Source organism: Dipodomys merriami, unplaced genomic scaffold (genome assembly GCF_024711535.1).
Source record: "Dipodomys merriami isolate MVZ:Mamm:240054 unplaced genomic scaffold, mDipMer1.0.p SCAF_2, whole genome shotgun sequence".
Taxonomy (NCBI): domain Eukaryota; kingdom Metazoa; phylum Chordata; class Mammalia; order Rodentia; family Heteromyidae; genus Dipodomys; species Dipodomys merriami.
This window is the reverse complement of record NW_027203381.1, coordinates 79845270-79864214: the sequence shown is the minus strand read 5'-3', so window position 1 is coordinate 79864214 and position 18945 is coordinate 79845270. Positions and strand designations below refer to the sequence as shown.

Below are 18945 nucleotides of genomic sequence, written 5' to 3'. Positions count from 1 at the left end.
CAGTCATCCTCACCTTTACCTATCTTATTTTATCTTTACGGAGTCTTATTTTCCAAACCAATTAAAACTTGCTACATGTGTCCTATATTCTCAGCATTTTCTACTTTGCTAATGCAGTTGATAATGTGAATGTACTAAAACAAAATTGGCAATAGCCATATCAGTGTTTCAAGAAAAGAAATCATCTCTTTAGACAGGTATTGGCAAGGGAAAGCCAGGTTGATAGAGGAAGTAAATGGTGGTTAACAGTCTCCTTCACATCAGGCCTCATAAGCCATAGCTTTTTCCATCTGTGCAAAGAATATCCAAGACTGTCATTTCTTATATGGTTAACTGGTATATGATAAAATCTAAATTTAAGTTTAAGGTCATGCATGTCTATCTCAAATATTCTAAAGAGCAAGATGTTTAGAATTAATTAATACAAAGGTTGGTAAACTTTTTCTATAAAACAAAAATAGTAACTTGGAGAAAGCATGGGAAGAGATGACATTGTCCCCCCAAAAATGTACTCATTACATGATATATGTAACTGTACTCCTTTGGACTTCACCTTTATAATAATAACTTTTTAAATAGTAAATATTTTAGGCCCTGCAAGCCAGATGGTTAGTATCACAACTACTTAACTCTGTCCTTGTAGTGTGATAACCATCACAGACAAAATGTAAATGAGTGAGCATGATTTACTATACTGAAATTTTATTTAACAGGATGGAGGCTGAATTTACCACATAAGCTCTAGTTTTCCCATCTGTAATCTAAGAAACAACCATCGCCAAAGTATACTTATATAGCTGCAGTGGATACTGAAGTAAGAGAATATCCGGTGGTATGCTCGAATCTGGAGTCACAAAAGGAACTGAAACAAGATCTGCGTAATCATAGAAGAAGCTTTCTGATATTTTCTTCTGAGTTTCCTCCTCTTCATCCACAGCTGCAGGAGGCTCCTGAGATGCTAAAATATTAAAATATTTTGACTAAGAACAATGTATGCTGATTCTTAAGTAGTTCCTAAAGACAGGAAGAATGTACATAGCCTGCCATGTACTAGCAGTAAGTACTACTGGCTAGAGTATGAACATGAGCACAAGGAGAAGAGTCAACATCCTTGGGTATATGTCAGAGGTAAATGTTGAGCTCGGGTCATAATTTCAACAGTGTAAAAAAGAAGAAAATAATGTCAATCAGACCCAAAGTAGAGTTGAAGAACTCTAACTAATCTGGGATGGAACCCTCCCTAGATCATCTCAGTCCCCAAAAGATCAAGTACAAGAGTAACATACATGGTTCTTAGAAATGGAATATACAAATTCAAGGCTACTAAACTACTCTCCCACAATATGTGCAACGTGTTCCCTTTCATCTGCACAAATACCTACATCCTGCAAAAGTTTCCTTCACTGTATAACTGGTAGATTTGTCTGGGTAATTTATATTTAAAGCAATTATATGTACAAAAAGAAAGACAACACTTACTTTTACCACTTCCCACATAATCCTCTTCATTTGAACTTGTACTTCCTTCCTCATCTTCTATATCTGACTCATCATCCTCCAAATATGATTCATCACCTTCGGTGAGGGTTAGGTCAGTGGCATCTTCTGAAACTTCTTTTGCATGAGCTATTAAAAGATAATTTAATTTTTAGGTGTTTTAATTTCTAAATTCGCAATCAAATATTTTCTTATTTTCTAAGTAAATAAAATTCCCATTTCTACTCCAAATTTAAATTTTCCATACTTAAAAATTCCTTGAAGAATTACTTTTTCACTTTTTTATTGTTATTATGAAGATGATATACAGAGAGGTTACAGTTACATAAGTCAGGTAAACAGTACATTTCCTTGGAAAGACTTTGAAAAAATTATACTAAGTGAAGTAAGCCAGACCCAAAGAAACATAGGTTCTATGGTTTACCTTATTTACAATAACTAGTATACATCTAGGATAACCTTACCAGACAAGTAAGCCAAAAGGAATCCACATATGTCCATATAAAATGGTACTAAGTGAAATGAACCCCAAGATAGAGACACAAGAGGGTTTATCTTTTTTACTGTTGTTTTAAATGTACTTATAATGTATTCTGTGATTTTTTTTTGTTTCTATTGTATGTTCTCCCCCATGGTATAACCCCTGTTTTCACTGTGTTTGATTCTGGTGTCCTGCATCTTGTATATACATTTTTCTAATTTTGGGAGGGAAAGGAAATAACAAAATGCTGAAATAAGGATACAGGTTGACCCATTGTAACAATGAGATATACAAGACCTTATGTTGAAAGTGAACTTTACAGCCTGGGAGCGGGGAGAAAGAAGTTGGGAAGGGAAGGGAGGGTAGGGGAAAAAAAAGGAGGGATAACAATGCTCAAAGGGAAATGTACTCCTTACCTTACTCATGTAACTGTAACCCCTCTATACAGTATCTTTACAATAAAAAATATAAAAATACAAATTACAAAAATAAATAAAAATTTAAAAACAATTTCAAAAAAGAACAAAAGTACATTTCCTTAAGGAATTACTTTTTTATATAATTTTTTACTGAGATTAAGTGATTACATAAATTCCACAAATTTCACAGTATTGTGACATAGTGATACTTAGTTAAAGTCACAAACACATTTTAAGGAATTACTTTTTTTGATCAGCCTTATAAGTTTACAAAACGAGAAAGTAAATTCCAGTCTATTTCCTATCACTGCATACTGAGAAGAAGGCAAAACAGGAGAGCCAGCCACCAGATATGGTGGTGGAGAAGGAGAGATTTTGACTTGAGCAAGCTCAGAACTCCCTCACAATTGACAAATAAATAAATAAATAAGGCTAGAGGGATAACTTTAGCAGTAGGGCATCTACCTAGCAAACATGAAGGCCCAGGTTCAAATCACAGTATCACAAAGAAAAAAAATTGAAGAGGAATGACAAACCTTTCATGGTAAACAAAAACTAAACTGACAACCACAAATTTAAGCACAGAAAAGGAACATGGATGAAACCAAGAAAATATCCAGATAAGACTAAATTTCACTAGGTATGTCTAAAACAAATATGGATTAGGGGAAAAATTATAAAAGCAACAATATGACAGATAGTGCTATCTTTCAATAATAACTCTAAAAGCCAACAGTTGCAAGTCTCCAATCAAAATACACAAATTAAAAAACAAGACCCAATCATTTGTTGTAAAGTTCTCTGACATGAGTATTTCTCTCTGAAGTTATGCCTAGGAATAAGATATGCCTAGATAAAATAAAAATAGACAATAAGAATAAAAATAGATAAAATATTGACTTTAGGATAAGTTAAGAAGGAATAGATTTCAGGGATGCAAAGCTGGTTCAATATACGTAAGTCAATTAATGTACTTTATCACATCAACAAGAACAAGGATAAGAACCACAGGATCATCTCAATAGATGCAGAAAAAGCACTTGACAAGATCCAACAGCCCTTTATGATGAAAGCTCTGGAGAAACTAGGAATCTGTGGAACATTCCTCAATATAACAAAGGCTGTATATGACAAACCTACAGCTAGCATTATACTTAATGGCAAAAAGCTAAAGCCATTTCCTCTAAATTCAGGAACGAGAAAAGGATGTCTGTCCACCTTTTCCTCTACTCTTCAAGTATTAAAATGCCTAGCTACAGCAATAAGAGGCAAACATAAAGGGGATCCAAATAGGGAAAGATGAAGTAAACTCTCCCTCTTTGCAGATGACATCATCTTGTATTCAAAGAACCCCATGGACTCCACTCCTAAGTTACTTGAGCTGATCTGAAACTTTGGCAAAGTCACAGGGTATAAAAATCAACCTTCAAAAATCAATGGCTTTTCTGTATGCCAATAATGAGAAAAGTGTGGCTGAAATCAGGAAAGTAATTCCTTTTGTAATAGCCCCACAAAAAATAAAATACCTAGGAATTAACCAAAGAAGTGAAGGACCTCTGTGATGAAAACTTTAAAAACCTGAAAAAGGAAATTAAAGCAGAACTAATAAAGTGGAAAAACTTCCCATGCTCCTGGATTGGGAGGATTAACTTTGTGAAAATGGGTGTACTGCCAAAGGTTATCTACAAATTCAATGCAATAGCCATCAACATCACAGCCCTATTCTTCAATGAAATAGAAGAAGCAATCCAAAAATTCATATGGAACAATAAAAGACCCCCGAATAGCAAAAACAATCCTTAGCAGAAAAAATAGTGCTGGAGGAATATCAACACCAAACTTCAAAGTCTATTACAAAGCTTTAGACAGTACCAGCTTGGTACTAGCACAAGAACAGACCTGAGGACCAATAGAATAGAACTGAAGGTCAGAATTAAACTGCAGGCCTATAGCCACCTAATCTCCGATAAGGGAGAATAAGATGGAAGAAAGACAGTCTTTCAGTCTCTTCAGTAAATGATGTTGGCAAAATTGGCTAAACACCTGTAGAAAACTAGTTAGATCCTTATATATATATCACACTGCACCAGAACCAACTCCAAATGGATCAAAGACCTCAAAGTAAAAGCAGACACACTGAAAACATTACATAGGAGAAACTCTAGGGCTCCTTGGCACAGGGCCAAATTTTCTTAATAAAGACTCAGAAACACAATAAATCAAAAAAAGGTTGAACAAATGGGATTGCAAGAAACTGCAGAGCTTCTGCATGGCAAAGGACATAATTAGTAAGATTAATAGAAAGCCCACAGATTGGGAGAAGATCTTCACTAGCCATACAATGGATAAGGCCTCATATCCAAAATGTACTTAGAAGCCTGGCACCGGGGCTCACATCTGTAATCCTAGCTACTCAGGAGGTTGAGATCTGAGGATCGCAGTTCAAAGCTAGCCCGGGCAGGAATGCCCGTGAGACTCTTATCTCCAATAAACCACTAAAGAAGTGGCGTGGTGGCTCAAGCGGTAGAGCGCTCACCTTGAGCTGAAGAACACATGGACAGCACCCAAGCCCAGAGTTCAAGCCCCATGACTGACCAAAAAAAAAAAAAAAATCCACAAAATATACTTAGAACTCAAAAAACAAATCCTCAAAGAAACAACTACCCATTAATAAGTGGGCTAAAACTTAAAGAGAGACTTCTCTGAAGAGGAAATAAGAATGGCCAATAGAAACATGAAGAAATGCTCAACTTTTCTGGCCGTAAAAGAAATGCAAATCAAAACAACATTGAGATTCCACCTCACCCCAGTTAGAATAGCTATAATCAAGAACTCTAACAACAACAGATGCTGGAGGGGATGTGGCCAAAAGGGAGCCTTATTGCACTGCTGGTGGGAGTATAAACTTGTTCAACCACTCTGGAAAGCAATATGGAGGTTCCTCAAAAATTACACATAGAGCTCCCTTATAACCCAGCAATCCCACTTCTGGTCATTTACCCAAATGATCACAAACAAGGCCATACTAAAGCTACCAGCACAACTATGTTTATCGCAGCATTATTCACCATAGCTAAGATATGGAACCAACCCAGATGCCCCTCAGTAGATGACTGGATCAAGAAAATGTGATATATATAATATAATATATAATATGTAATATTATATGTAATGGAATTTTATGCCTCCATCAGAAAGAATGACACCACCCCCATTTGTTAGGAAATGGAAAAGCTTGGAAAAAATTATATTAAGTGAAGTAATCCAGGCCCAAAGAAACACAGGTCCCATGGTTTCCCTTATTTGCAATTAGCTAGTGTATGTCTAGGAAAAGCAGAAAAGGTCAAAAGCTATGTACATATGACCATATAAGATGATGCTAAGTGAAATGAACCCCAAGATAGGGACACAAGAGGTTTTATCTTTGTTGCTGTTGTTTTTAATGTACTTATGATTCTATGTGGTTTTTTTTTTTTTTGTTTCTTTTGTATGTTTTTCCCCCATGGTATAAGCCCTGTTTTCACTGTATTTGATTCCAGTGTCCTTCATCTTGTATATACATTTTTCTAATTTGGAGAGGGGAAGAGAAATAACAAAATGCTGAAACAAGGATACAGGTTGACCCATTGTAACAATGAGATGTACAGACACTATGTTGAAAACAAACCTTACAACTTTGGGGCGGGGGTGGGGGAATGAGGGAGAGGGAGAAGTTGGGGAGGTGGGGAGGGAATGGATGGTAGGGGAAAAAACAAAGGAGGGAGTAACAATGCTTGCTAGGAAATGTACTCCTTGCCTTACTGATGTAACTGTAACCTCTCTGTACAGTATCTTTACAATAAAAATATATATTAAAAAAAGAAAATACGGTATACACAATGGAATTCTATGCTACCATCAGAAATAATGACACCACCCCATTTGTAAGGAAATAGAAAGACTTGGAAAAAATCATATTAAGTGAAGTAAGCCAGACCCAAAGAAATACAGGTCCCATAGTTTACCTTATTTGCAACATTTAGTAAACATCTAGGATAATTTTATCAGATGAGCAGAATAGCTCCATGGCTCTGTACATATGACCAGATGAGATGATGCTAAGCGAAATGAACTCCAAGACATGGACACAGAGGTTTGTCTTTGTTGTTGTTTTTAATGCACTATGTGATATTTTGTTTCTTTTGCGTGTTCTTCCCCCTATGATATATCCCCTGTTGTCACTGTATTTGATTTTGGTACACTGGTATTGTATATACATTTATCTGAATTAGGGAAGGGAAAGGAAACAACAGAATGGTTAGACAAAGGACAAGGGGGGGGGGACTAATGTAACATCGAAATTCACAAGACAATGTGTTGGAAATGATTTGTACAACTTGGGGTGAGATTGCGAGGGAGGGAAAGTAGGAGAAAAATGAAGGAGGGGGTAACAAGTTTGACAAGAAATGTACTTATTACCTTACTTATGTAACTGCAACCCCTCTGTACATCACCTTGACAATATAAAAATAAAAAGAAGGAATAGAGACTGGGATGGGAGTAGACATGGGTGCAGATATAAGCCAACATAGTCTGATTAAAATACACAAAGTCAAGCAGATAAAAGATGGAGAAAGCTGACAGGGATATGACAATGCAACACAATTTTCGGGAAAAAAAAGGAAGAACTAGTGAGTATATCAGTTACCTAGTAGATGTGTCATGAAGCTGAAAGATAGGTACAAGGCTGAAGACTAAAGTGAAGGATGCAGAAGACTCAGTAAACCTCACAGAGGAGAACTAGACGAGAAGTATGAATGGGTCATTACTAACATACAGACAACTTCTGTGTGCCAGGAACTGGTGATGCATGATTCGAACACAAACTCCATTTTACGGACCTTAAGGATTTTGTAAGAAAATTAAACAAGCAAACCATTTCTGTTCTATAAATACAGATACATACTCTGGAAAACATTTCACCTAAATTTAATAATGTACAAAATGATCATCTTTACTTACACCGAGAAGACCTGTCCTCACTCTTTGAGCTTTTTGGTCTCCCCCCAACAGGATCTGGATCATTGGGTTCCTTCATGTTTCCTATCGATGCAACATTGAGATTGAGAAAGGGAAATTTTGGTAAAAATAGAAAGTAACATGCCATCCCCTTAACAAATTCTGATAGCACCAAACACCACTTGTGTTGCTCATCTCGCATTGCATGGTATCTAGGATGAGTCATCAAAAGAGTGCAGCCATCCTCAGGACCTCTGCAAAACAGCAAGTTGTAATCCCAGATTCCCTTTTTCAGGGAAACTTAGATCCTGGGTTTCCAGAAATCTACAACTGAAACACACTTTGCCATGCATCTTTTCCTAAAATGGACACCACTAAAACAAACCCTCTGTCTCTGCTAATGTTCATGACCAAATTCCCTTTGTTTTACTAACTTCAACTTAACCTTCTGTTGGGCATTAAACTACCAGACTGAGTCAGGGAAATATGGCCTCTAACTTTATGGAGCTTTTAAAAATATAGGTATTCAATAATGAAAAATTGTGATCACTATATGAAATTAAATGGAAAGAAGTGTTGTGGGCACATGTAACAGAAAAGAGATATTTGAGACATGTTGGTACATAGGGGCTGGCCAGGCTTGGAAGGGAAAAAGTGTGTTAGACCTCAGCATCAAGAAGAGTTTAGCACAGCCAACTAACCTACCAGGAGAGTGAATACTATGAAGAGGAGGAAAGTAGATTATCAAACTGTCTCTAGGCTTCCCTATGAAGTTTATTTATGTCTCCTTTCTATGACAACTGATTGTCATTGAAAAGTCCGACGTTTCCTACACATTCTTCCACAGAAGGACTGGCAAGCAGATTAGAATAAGCTCTTTTTTGGATCTTTTTGGTAGCTAAACTTAGGTATTAATTCCAATGCTAGAACATAACTAATTAAACTTTACATCACCTCCTCGCCATAATTGGAATGGAGAGAGAACTACGGATAAAAGTAACATGAGACTTAATCAAACTTGTGTGTGATTACACTTTCTGCTCTCTGAAGGCAGATGAATGTATCCAAAGCAAACATGATACATGTCTGGCAATGAGTACAACAGGATTAACACTCTTAACTAGACGATATTCAAATTCAGGAAGTTTAACCTTTAAAGTTTGTGTGGTCTTTTTTCCTCTTTTCAGTCCTTCCATCTATGGTGGAATTTGTGCTCTGTTGGCTGTGAGGGTAAGAGTAGTAATCAAATCATAGAACAACTTTAATAATTACTGAAAGCCCTAGCATGTTGCCTATATTCTATTCCTTTGGGTTTGCGACAAAGAAAAAAATTGTTCAAAGCAGTGGCAACTTTTGAAGAACTTAGTTACAAATGACCACATACACTGGCTAAAATTGCCCTTCCCTTTCTAGTTCAACTGTCACCACTGTGGTTGGTTCTCATTGTACCTCTTTACCACAGCTTATGCTTCTTATCTCTCTTTTCCAGTCCATTTTCTCTAGAGCCTCTGACATTTCTGAAACATAACTTTTAAGATGCACCACTCTTCTTGTTAATAAACCTTGGCGACTCTTTGTTGTCATTGCATAATAACTCAATGTCTCGAATTACTTGGCAGTGCATAAGCCCTTCATTATAGGGTCTGTAGGTCACTGAAGCTTATATTACCTACACACACTCCCCCCTCTATCTCTAATCCTCTTTTTAGCTCCCTTCCCCCCCTTCAAATATTTTAAGCAAGCACCCAAGACAACTCATGACTGACTAAACACACTAATTACATGTAAGAGGCACTTGCCTATTCATTCAACAAATACTTATTTTTCACCCAAATGTAAGCAACTGAGTGCATTATCCTACTGAAGTAGAACATCTTCAGCCCCAGCCCGACTACCAGCTCCATGCAGGGAAGCGCTAGTTTACACCGGTCTACACTAGCCTGCATTACTCCCCTCAAGGTTTGTTGAGGAACGTGTGACAACAAAACCTGGAGACTTCTAGTGCAATTTCGGAGAAACTCAAAGGGGTTCCCGGCTCTCTGGATTGCCGTCGTCTTCTATGGGAAAGTGACTGAGCCTTACCTCTGCAGCTGGTGGTGTCCACTCACAGCTTCGGCCCCAGGACTCCGTTTACCGTGGTTACCAGGGCGACGCCCGTCACCCCGCCTCCAGGGGCGGGGCTTCCATGCCTGTCGCCCAGCCCCGCTGGAATCTGAGATGCTCAAGTTGCAGGCCTTTCAGCCCTGGCCCGATGAAGGCAAAACAGAAAGGCGGAGCCAGCATTCTACAGACACACTGTTCCCTGAAGGAACAGTGTTGATAGTTACAGGGCTTGGAAGATCCTTGAAATAGTCCAGTGTGGCCCCTAGGGGCTCTAAGCACACAGACACAGTCCTCGGTTGAGAAACCAAGCAATTATTGTCAAAAAATAATAGAGCCCCTGACGGTCTTGGTAAGGGGAGGGCAGCCGCCCAGCAGCATGAGCAGCAAACTGAGATCCGACGGAAGCTGGGGAGGGTTTTGTGTGTTTGCATTTAAAAGCTCTATTGGTTCCGTTGGCTTTTAAAGTTTAAATGAGGGTTGGTATACGCTGTGTGTGAAGTTATTTTGTGCCCTCTGCAGATGAGTGCAGGGGGCACCTAAGAGGTTACTGGAGTATTTGTAAGTGCTCCCGACTTGTGAGGTTTAAAAACAAATGGAGGGAGGGGGAGCTGTAATACCCAGGGGCCTAGATAATCAGTGGGGCCTGGATAATAGGGGGCCCTTGCCACCCCCCTCACCCCCCCAAAAACCCCCCTTCCCCACCCTCACCCCACCCCCTCCAACCCCCACCCCCAACTCTGGAGGGGGCGGGGCGTCGAGCCCCACATGGTGAGCAGTCAAGAAGTGATTGGACAGTGGACAGCTTGGGGCGGGGCATGAATGGCGGTTGGAAACCTTTGACAGTAGTCCCGTTGGAGTAGGAGCCTATATATAATCTAGGCTGTGCGTTCTGAGCAAAGGGGACTGGAGAGAGCCCGCAGGAGGGGAAATCCTGGAGGAGCTGAGCAGGGCGGGCCTGTGGAGGGCAGGGCAAGCCTCCTCCAGAGGCCATTTGGGGCCCACTCGAGGGGCCTTTTGGGACCTTCCTCTGGACAGGCCTGTGGAGATGCGCCTCTTGGAGAAGAGCAGGGCAGGGTGGAGAGGCCTGCAGAGAAGGAGGAAGGAAACAAAAGGAAAAGCCTTCTCCTTGGGAGTTTGGGAGCTTTTGAGGTCTGAGGTTTGCAGGTTTGCATCCTAATTGGTGATTTGCAGACCAACTAATAAAGATGGGGGCTGACCATTGGAGGCTTGGAGGTTTGGTGGTTGAGGCTGCTCTTGGTTCTGGGTATCTAGCCCAGGATAAGATAGTCACAGCCCCCCTTCCTGGTGTAAATAGTGTAAATAAGTTGGTGGGGGGTAACCTTTAACCGTGCCTCGGTGGATTCTCTTGCTCTTTAGGGGTCATCATTTTTGGAGGCCCCAGCAAGATAATGCATATGGACGGCATCTGGCCCTGCCCCCGGGGACACCCCCTCATAGTTGAGTGTCTCAGCCCTTAGGGGTGAGAGCCTCTCTCCAGTGTCTGTTTCCCGAGGACCAACATGGACAGGGGGCATTTGGAGCCTCCTCTGGAGGTCTTTGGGGCTTCCTTGAGAAGTCATCTGGGACCTCCTCGAGCGGACATCTGGGACTTCTTCAAGAGGTCATCTGGGACCTCCTCAGGAGGTCATCTGGGAGATGTGGGACAAGTGTCTATGGCTATTTATCTGTTTTTATTATCTGTGTCCTGTATACACCTCTGCTTATTCCTTTTTTTTTCCAGGATGGGAAAGCAATGTCCTATAGTTCTTGTAAGTGAAAAATCTTCTCCCCCAGTGTTACAGGATCCCCTAGAGGAAGACCCACTGGTATACTCTTCCTCCTATTCTGTGCCATCAGCACCTACAATGTTAAGTCCCACCCCCCCCCATACCAGAAGTGTTTCCTTGTACCAGCCTGAGGTGGTACAAGGTGGTACAGTCCCCTAATTACCCTTGAGACAGGCATATGGGGAGACTGTGGGCAAGCACCCTTTCTAGTGTATGTTCCCTTTACAACTAGTGACCTGTGTAACTGGAAACAGCAAAATCCGTCCCTTTCTGGAAAACCCCAGGTGTTCATCTCCTTTTTAGAGATAGTATTTTTCACACACCAGCCCACCTGGGATGATTGTCAGCAATTTTTACAGGTGCTTTTCACCTGGGAGGAAAGGGAGTGAATGCAGCACAGTGCCTTGAAGGCGGTCCTTGGACCAGACGGTTCCCCACTGATGACCCAGTCTCTCTGTAGCGAGTCTTTCCCCAGACACGCCCAAGCTGGGACTACAATAGAAATCAAGGTAAGAAGGCGCTTACCAATTATCACCAGACTCTGTTAGCAGGGATACGGGCAGCGGCTAAGAAACCAACTAATTTATCTAAGGTGTGTGAGATTGTACAGCTCCCCAGCCAGTCTCCTGCTGCTTTTCTAGAAAGTCCCTTGGTGGCTTCTAGGACCTTTATGCCTACAGATCCTGAGGCCCCAGAGAATTGAAGAGCCCTAAATATGGCCTTCGTTACCCAGTCGGCCCCAGATATTCGAAGAAAGCTTCAAAAGTTAAAAAGTTTTGAGGGAAATGTGTTATCTGAGTTGGTAGTGGTTGCCCAGAGGGTGTTTGATCACAGAGATACCCTGGAAGAAAAACAGTCAAAGAAGAGGGTTCGAGTTTTGGTAGCTGCACCAGGACAGTGATCAAGAAATCCTCTGGGAAGACAGTATAATTTATTTGCAAATGGCAGTAGGGAATTTCTAGGACTAGACCAGTGTGCTTACTGTAAGCAAAACGGACATTGGAAAAAGGAATGTCCAAGGAAAAGATGAAAATGACAGGTTAAGTAAGCACATTAGCCACCTGGAAACTGTGTTCGTATCTCCCAGGATTCTGCAGTTCAACCTTGTTGAACTTAAAAATCAGCCCTCTGAACTTAACAAAATATGTGGCAAAGAAAAAAATTCACACACTCCTGTCTGAAAACACTGGCTTAAAAAAGACTCTGAATATCCAATATGGGCCAGCCAAACCCCACAAAGAGGTTAAAAGTGCATTGAACAGCACACTGGAGAAAACTAAGAATTGAAGAAAAGACTTAAAGATATAAATCAGGAATGAGAAGGAAATCCTCAAATGAACCTGGAAAACACTCAGAATCACATGGAATCCAAGTACATAAGCCTGGGTGAGCATGAGGCAAAGTTGGGGGTCACAGGTCAGAGGCTGAAGGAGGCACAGGATGCCAACACCGCCATCCTCGCTGACTACAAGCAAGGCCAGGAGGAGATCCTAATACTGCATGCAGAAATCAAGACCCAGAAAAAGAAGCTGGACATGATAAGAGAATGTATTAGGCTATAAATACATGCCAATTATAAGCTTTGAAAAGTGTGAGTAGAAATTCAAAGCAACAGAGAAAGACCTGAAAGAGCAGTTAGCAGAGCAGACACAGAAGTGCCATGTCAGAGAAGAAGAGGCCAAGAAAAGTAATCAGGAAAACACCAGCCTCAAGAAAGAGATTGTTAATCCTCAGAAAGAGTTAAAGGACACACATGCTCTGATGGGGAATGCCTGGGAAATGGAAAGAGCATTAGGCAGAAAAATTGAAAAGCGAACAGTTGAGATCTGTCACAAAAAATACACTGAAGTGAAAAACGGGAAAGAGAAGCTACTAGAGGAAAAGGCCAACCAGACTGTCAAGATCCTTACCAATAACTGTAATGCAGAAGCAGCATATCCCAATGGAATGAGTGGAGGTGTGAAAAAACCTCTCATTAGCATCAATGAGAACTTAAAGGAGGAGCTGAAGAGCAAGCAAAGGGGCTGTGAGAAGGAACAGCAGTTGAACAGTCAAATGAACTCTTCTGTGACCCTGGCAGAACACTTGCAGGTGAAGGAGGACTTTGAGAAGGAGATTGGGATCATTAAAGCAAGCGTGAGAGAAAAGGAGGAGGATAAACCTGAAGAAGTCTCTAAGCTCCAGACTGAGGTTCAGAGTACTAAACAGGAGTTAAAGAAACTAGAGACCCCTGCGGTTCAGGGAACCAAGTGAGCTGATCAGGTAGCTCAGGAGGCCACCCAAAAACCAGTGGGGCGCCTAGAGCTGTTAGTCATTAAGATTAAAGGAAGAAGCAAAAACAGTGATAAGAAGTGTGCAAATGTGGAGACTGCAATTGTGAAAAATGGTTTTGCTCAAGCCTTCTGTTTATATCTGATTATTTGTCACCCTGGTAAATTGCCCCGGGCCACTGCCTAAAACTGTCTTGAAAACCAGTGGGGCCTCAGCCTGACAAGCCTATGTAATGTATGTAGAAAGTTGCCAGCAGGTCAATGCTGGAGAGACAGAACATATGCAAGGAACCTCAGCTGGTGAATTTGGGGAAGTAGATTTCACAGAGGGAAAGCCTGGAAAGTATGGGTATCAGTATCTGTTAGTACCAGTGGACACTTTTTCAGGCTGGGCAGAGGCATTCCCCACAAAAGCCAAAACAGGTCATGTAACAGTTAAAAAATGACTCCATGAAATATTCCTCGATTTGGCTTACCCTTAGCAGTGGGGTCTGACAATGGCCCGGCCTCCACAGCCCAAGTCACTCAATTATTAGCTAAGGCCCTAAGAATAAATTGGAAATTACATTGTATTTATAGATCTGAGAGTTCAGGGCAGCTGGAAAGAATGAATAGGACCTTAAAGGAAACTTTAATTACAGAGACTGGCCATGGCTGGGTAAGCCTCCTCCCCTTTGCTCTCCTTCCAGCAAGATGCACCCCTTATGTTAGATTCATTCCCTTCGAAATAATTTATGGTAGACCACCCCCTTGGTTCCTAAAGTTGCACAAGCTATATTAACAGAAACTTCTAACCACAATCTTGTACAGTCCCTGCAGGCTTTGCAAAATGTTCTTTTATGTGCCTATCCTTTGGTAGCCGAGGTCACCGGCCTCCTGAGAAAAACTCCACCACTCTTTCTTGACTAGCGTGGGTAAGAAGGCATCACACTCCTGAACTGGAACTCAAGTGGCAAGGACCTTACTCAATGCTAACTATACCATCAGCTATTAAAGCTGAAGGAAAACAGCATCGGATCCACCACACTCAAGTGAAACAGGCAGTGGAACAATATCCAGAGAAGGCTGCAGGATGGACTGCTCAGAGACATTGAGAAGATTCACTCCTTAAGGATAAGACTCAACAAGAGTGTTAGTGTGTTTCTATGGTTTCCTCCTTGTTATCTGTTAAGTTTGCATTTTAAGCCTGTTCAATGGGGAGAAGGGAAGAGAAGGGAAAGTTTACGATTGAGTCCAAAGGATGTAAAAATCAATGATTCGATTGGACATGAAAACCTGTGGGGAATGTAATGAGCGGGAGCGGCCTGGGCCGCTGGAGGGGGTGGGGCATGGAGAGGCTGTTCCTGCCCCACAGGGTGTGCCGCCTAGGGCGGAGCACGGCGCCAGAAAGGGGCAGGGCATGCTGCTGGATGGGGCGGGGCATCGAGCCCCACATGGCCAGTTGTCGATATGATTGGACAGTGGGCAGCTTGGGGGAGGGGCATGAATGCTGGTTGGAAACCATTGGTAGTCCTCTTGGAGTGGGGGAGGGGCACAGCTGCATGTTCTGAGCAACCAGGTGGTGGAGAGACAGCAGGAGGGGAAGCCTACGGGAGCTGAGCAGGGCAGGCCTGTGAGGGCAGGGCAAGCCCCCCCCCAGAGGCCATTTGGGGCACCTCCAGAGGTCATTTGGGGCTTCCTTGAGAAGCCATTTGGGCCTCTTCCTCTGGAGAGGCACCTCCTGGAGCAGAGCAGGGCTGGCCTGTGCAGAGTGGAGAGGCCTGCAGAGAAGGAGGAAGGACAAGGAAAAGCCTTCCCCTTTGGTGGTTTGCAGACCATCTAATAAAGGTCGGGGCTGCCCATTGGAGGCTTGGAGGTTTGGTGATAGAGGCTGCTCTTGGTTCTGGGTATCTAGCCCAAAACAAGGTAGTCGCAGGGCGCCTTTCTGATGTGTAAATTTTTTTTGCCAGCTTAACCGTGCCTCGATGGATTGTCTCGCTCTTTAGAGGTCATAATTGAGCTAATCAGTTGAAAAACACTAGGGAGAAAACATAAAAGAATATGTATGACTTGACATATTAAGAAGTAACCAGATGGAAGTGGCATTGTGGCTCAAGTGGTAGAGCACTCATCTTGAGTTGAAGAGCTGAGGGACAGTGCCCAGGCCCCGAGTTCAAACCCCATGACCGACAAAAAAAAAAGTAACAAAATGGTTTAAAGCTCAGATAGGGATAGAATTTATTGAATACCAGTTCCAAAACATATATGGGAAGGGGTGACACTGTCCAAAAAGAAATGTACTCTTTACCTGATTGTAACCCCTTTGTATAACACCTTTATAATAATAAAAATTTAAATACAATAAAAATGACGACTGTAATAATGCAAAAGGATAGAGAGCATACATGTAAAACCAGTGATGCTAACTGAAAATTATTTTTGCCACAACTACAAAGGGAGGGAAGGTGGTGTCTGAAAAAGTTCCTTATTTGGTAGTTTCAAAGCATTGTTTCCCCATTCCCACTTTAAGTTGAAAATGTCATCAGAGTCAAGGGGCAGAAACTTAAAAGCAAGATGAAATTAGCATTTGAAAACCAAAGAGGTGTATGAGAGAAAAATAAACATATTCTGACTAAATGTTAGATTCAGAGTTGAAAAGATTGAATACTTTTCCTATTTGTTTCCACAGTTAAAATACACAATGCTACTGAATTTAGACATTGAGCTCTATGCTCATTAGTTCATGTACATAATGATTACTTGTATTTTCACATCAAAAGACTAAACATTTTTAGAAAATATACAACCATTCTTACTTGCGTAAGCAAATTAGTCTAATTTTTTTTGTATTTTGGGACAAGTCTCTGCAAAGCCTGTCTGGCCTTGATCTTTTGCATCCACCTCTCCAGTGTTGGATTACAGGTGTGAGCCACCACATTAGGCCTCATGCCTTTTTTGGAGGGGGAGGGGAAGAAGAGTAGAGGATAACTGGAGTTCAAACTCAAGGGCTTCCTAGACAGGGACTCTACCACGGAGCCAAGCCTTCAGCTCTTTTTCTCTCCTTTTTTTTAAAAAAAGTTTTTTTTGGAGGGGTCCGGTCGTGGGGCCTGAACTCTGGGCCTGGGCATTGTCCCTCAGCTCTTCAGCTCAATGCGAGCGCTCTACCACTTGAGCCACAGTGCCACTTCCAGCTTTTCCTGCTTATGTGGTCCTGAGGAATCAAACCTAGGGCCCCAGGCATGCAAGGCAAGCGCTCTACCACTGAGCCACCTTCCCAGACCCGCCTTCAGCTCTTTTTCTCTGGCTCTTTTTGATAGGATCTTGCTTTCTGGAGGGGTGAATGCTTAGACAATGATTGCCTATTTTTCACTCCATGCCATAGTTGGGATGACACATGCAGAAAGCTTTACCCAGCTTCTTCCACTGAAGTAGAGATTCACAGGCTTTCCTGCCCAGGCTGGCCTGGAACACAACCCTCCCAGTCTGAGATTCCCATAAAACTAGGATGAAAGACACACACTACCAGGCCCAACTATTGGTTGGGAAGGAGTCTCATATAGTCTCTTATGCCATGGAACTGTGACTTGAAACTGTGACAGTCCCAACCTCATCCAAGTAGCGAGGATTGTAGGCATGAACCACCAGTGCTCATCTCCGATGCTGCTGCTTTTTACTTTTTCTGATACTTTTTAAAGATGAACATTCTACTCAGAAAAAGTGGAAAAAGTGATAAGACAGCAGAAACAATACCAGAAAAGAACCCAAAGTATATTAATTTTTTCTGAAAGACAGACTTTAATCACAAAGAGGCATTTTATTATAAGTTAAATGCAAAGCAACTATGAGCTTCAGAGGAAAAATAAAACAGTTCCACATTTAAAATTGACTATATAACAAGAAAAAAACTAAACAAAGATGACAAAGATAAAAATACATTACTAAAACCTTAAAATACTTAAGAAGCTATCAGATATAAAACTTTAATTTCCCTACAGTCAAACTTTTATTCACACTATTTTAGTTGGTTGTTGAAAACCTATTTGAAAAGGTAAAAAAGTAAAATATTCTTTGGTTAATTTAGCTCTAATTCTTAGGATCTTTGTAGGCTATCTGTAGACTGTAAAAATGTGAAAGCAGAAGCAGAGAAAGAGGAATGGAAGGTGAACTGTTGACAACACATTTGATAAAACAAACTTTAACTCCACTTAAGCCATGTGAGCAGAAAGTGCAAACCAGCCTTCTTCATTTTGTTTCTCAATCTGTGAACAAAGACAGAAAAAAGTTAGAAGGTAGCATGAGACCATTCAAGACTAGTAGACCACACCGCAAAGTCAGCCTGTCACTGGATGGCACTGGATATTTATTCTCTAACAGAGACACTAACAAGAAATTGGGTACCTGATCAACAGATCCCCTTATTAAGAGTCGCACACTTTTTTTAAAGGATGCTTTTATTACTGATCATATGTATAACTTTTTTAAATGATAAAAAAGAAAGCATTTGTTTTGTAAATTAATGTACTAAGTTCCAGGTACTACTGAAAAATTATATAAAATACCTAAGTTTATAAGTTCTTGGAGTATAAAAATAGGAAAGGACAAATCTCATGATAGAAATGCTTGAAAGCAAAAACATTTGAATCCTTATCTTGGGGTTCACTTCACCTAACAACTTATCTGACCTTTTCTGCTTGTCTCAGACATACACTAGTTATTGCAAATAAGGGAAACCATGGGACCTATGTTTCTTTGGGCCTGGTTTACTTCACTTAATATAATTTTTCCAAGTCTTTTCATTTCCTAACAAATGGGGCAATGCCATTCTTTCTGACAGAGGCATAGAATTCCATTGTGTATATATACCATATTTTCATGATCCATTCAGCTACTGAGGGGCATCTGGGTTGGTTCCATGCAATTTTTTCTAACATATTTATAAGCTGATTTCTTTGTTGCTTTGTATGTCCCTTTCCACAGTATAACCCCTGCTTTCACTGTATTTGATGTTGGTATAATTTGTAGAGGGGAAGGGAAAAAACAAGTCGTTTAGGGATACAGGTGGACCCAATGCAACAATGAGATGTACAAATCATTATGTTGAAAAACAAACTTTACAACTTTGGCCGGGGCGGGGGGTGGGGGTTGGGGGGTGGGGAGTGGGGGGGGGGAGAGATGGAAAGGGATGGAAAGGGGAAACAAAGGAGGAGGCAACAATGCTTAATAAGAAATGTACTCACTATCTTGACCATGTAATTGTAACACCTCTGTATGATATTTTCACAAAAAAAAAAGAAATGCTTATGATTTTATGGTGCTTATGGTCACTCTTTGGTCTAATTATGGAAGTTAATAATAAAAATGCCAAAGATTCCCCTTGCATCATACAATTGTTGGCTCAAGTCTGCAGGAGT

At 41.0% G+C, this 18945-nt stretch overlaps 2 protein-coding genes across 5 annotated transcripts in view; both read right to left on the bottom strand.

The window, feature by feature from the left end:
* Nucleotides 1–9670, bottom strand: part of Cfap44 (cilia and flagella associated protein 44) — a 76077-nt gene extending 66407 nt beyond the window's left edge. The window contains exons 1-4 of one of the 3 annotated variants that reach the window (XM_070030231.1): nucleotides 9478–9670; nucleotides 7399–7479; nucleotides 1480–1626; nucleotides 811–958 (exon numbers count right to left, since the gene is read on the bottom strand). In XM_070030231.1, coding sequence (XP_069886332.1) covers nucleotides 811–958; nucleotides 1480–1626; nucleotides 7399–7474 — 371 coding nt within the window. In that variant the 5' untranslated portion in view covers nucleotides 7475–7479; nucleotides 9478–9670. Of the gene's footprint in view, nucleotides 1–810; nucleotides 959–1479; nucleotides 1627–7398; nucleotides 7480–8546; nucleotides 8586–9477 lie in introns of those variants that run through there. The other 2 variants (XM_070030229.1, XM_070030230.1) reach the window with 2 other exon arrangements.
* A 6077-nt stretch (nucleotides 9671–15747) lies between these two features.
* The window catches only part of Spice1 (spindle and centriole associated protein 1), a 52804-nt gene continuing 49606 nt past the window's right edge, over nucleotides 15748–18945 (bottom strand). For both annotated transcript variants that reach the window (XM_070030226.1, XM_070030227.1), the window contains one exon: nucleotides 15748–17793. In XM_070030226.1, coding sequence (XP_069886327.1) covers nucleotides 17740–17793 — 54 coding nt within the window. In that variant the 3' untranslated portion in view covers nucleotides 15748–17739. The remainder of the gene's footprint in view (nucleotides 17794–18945) is intronic.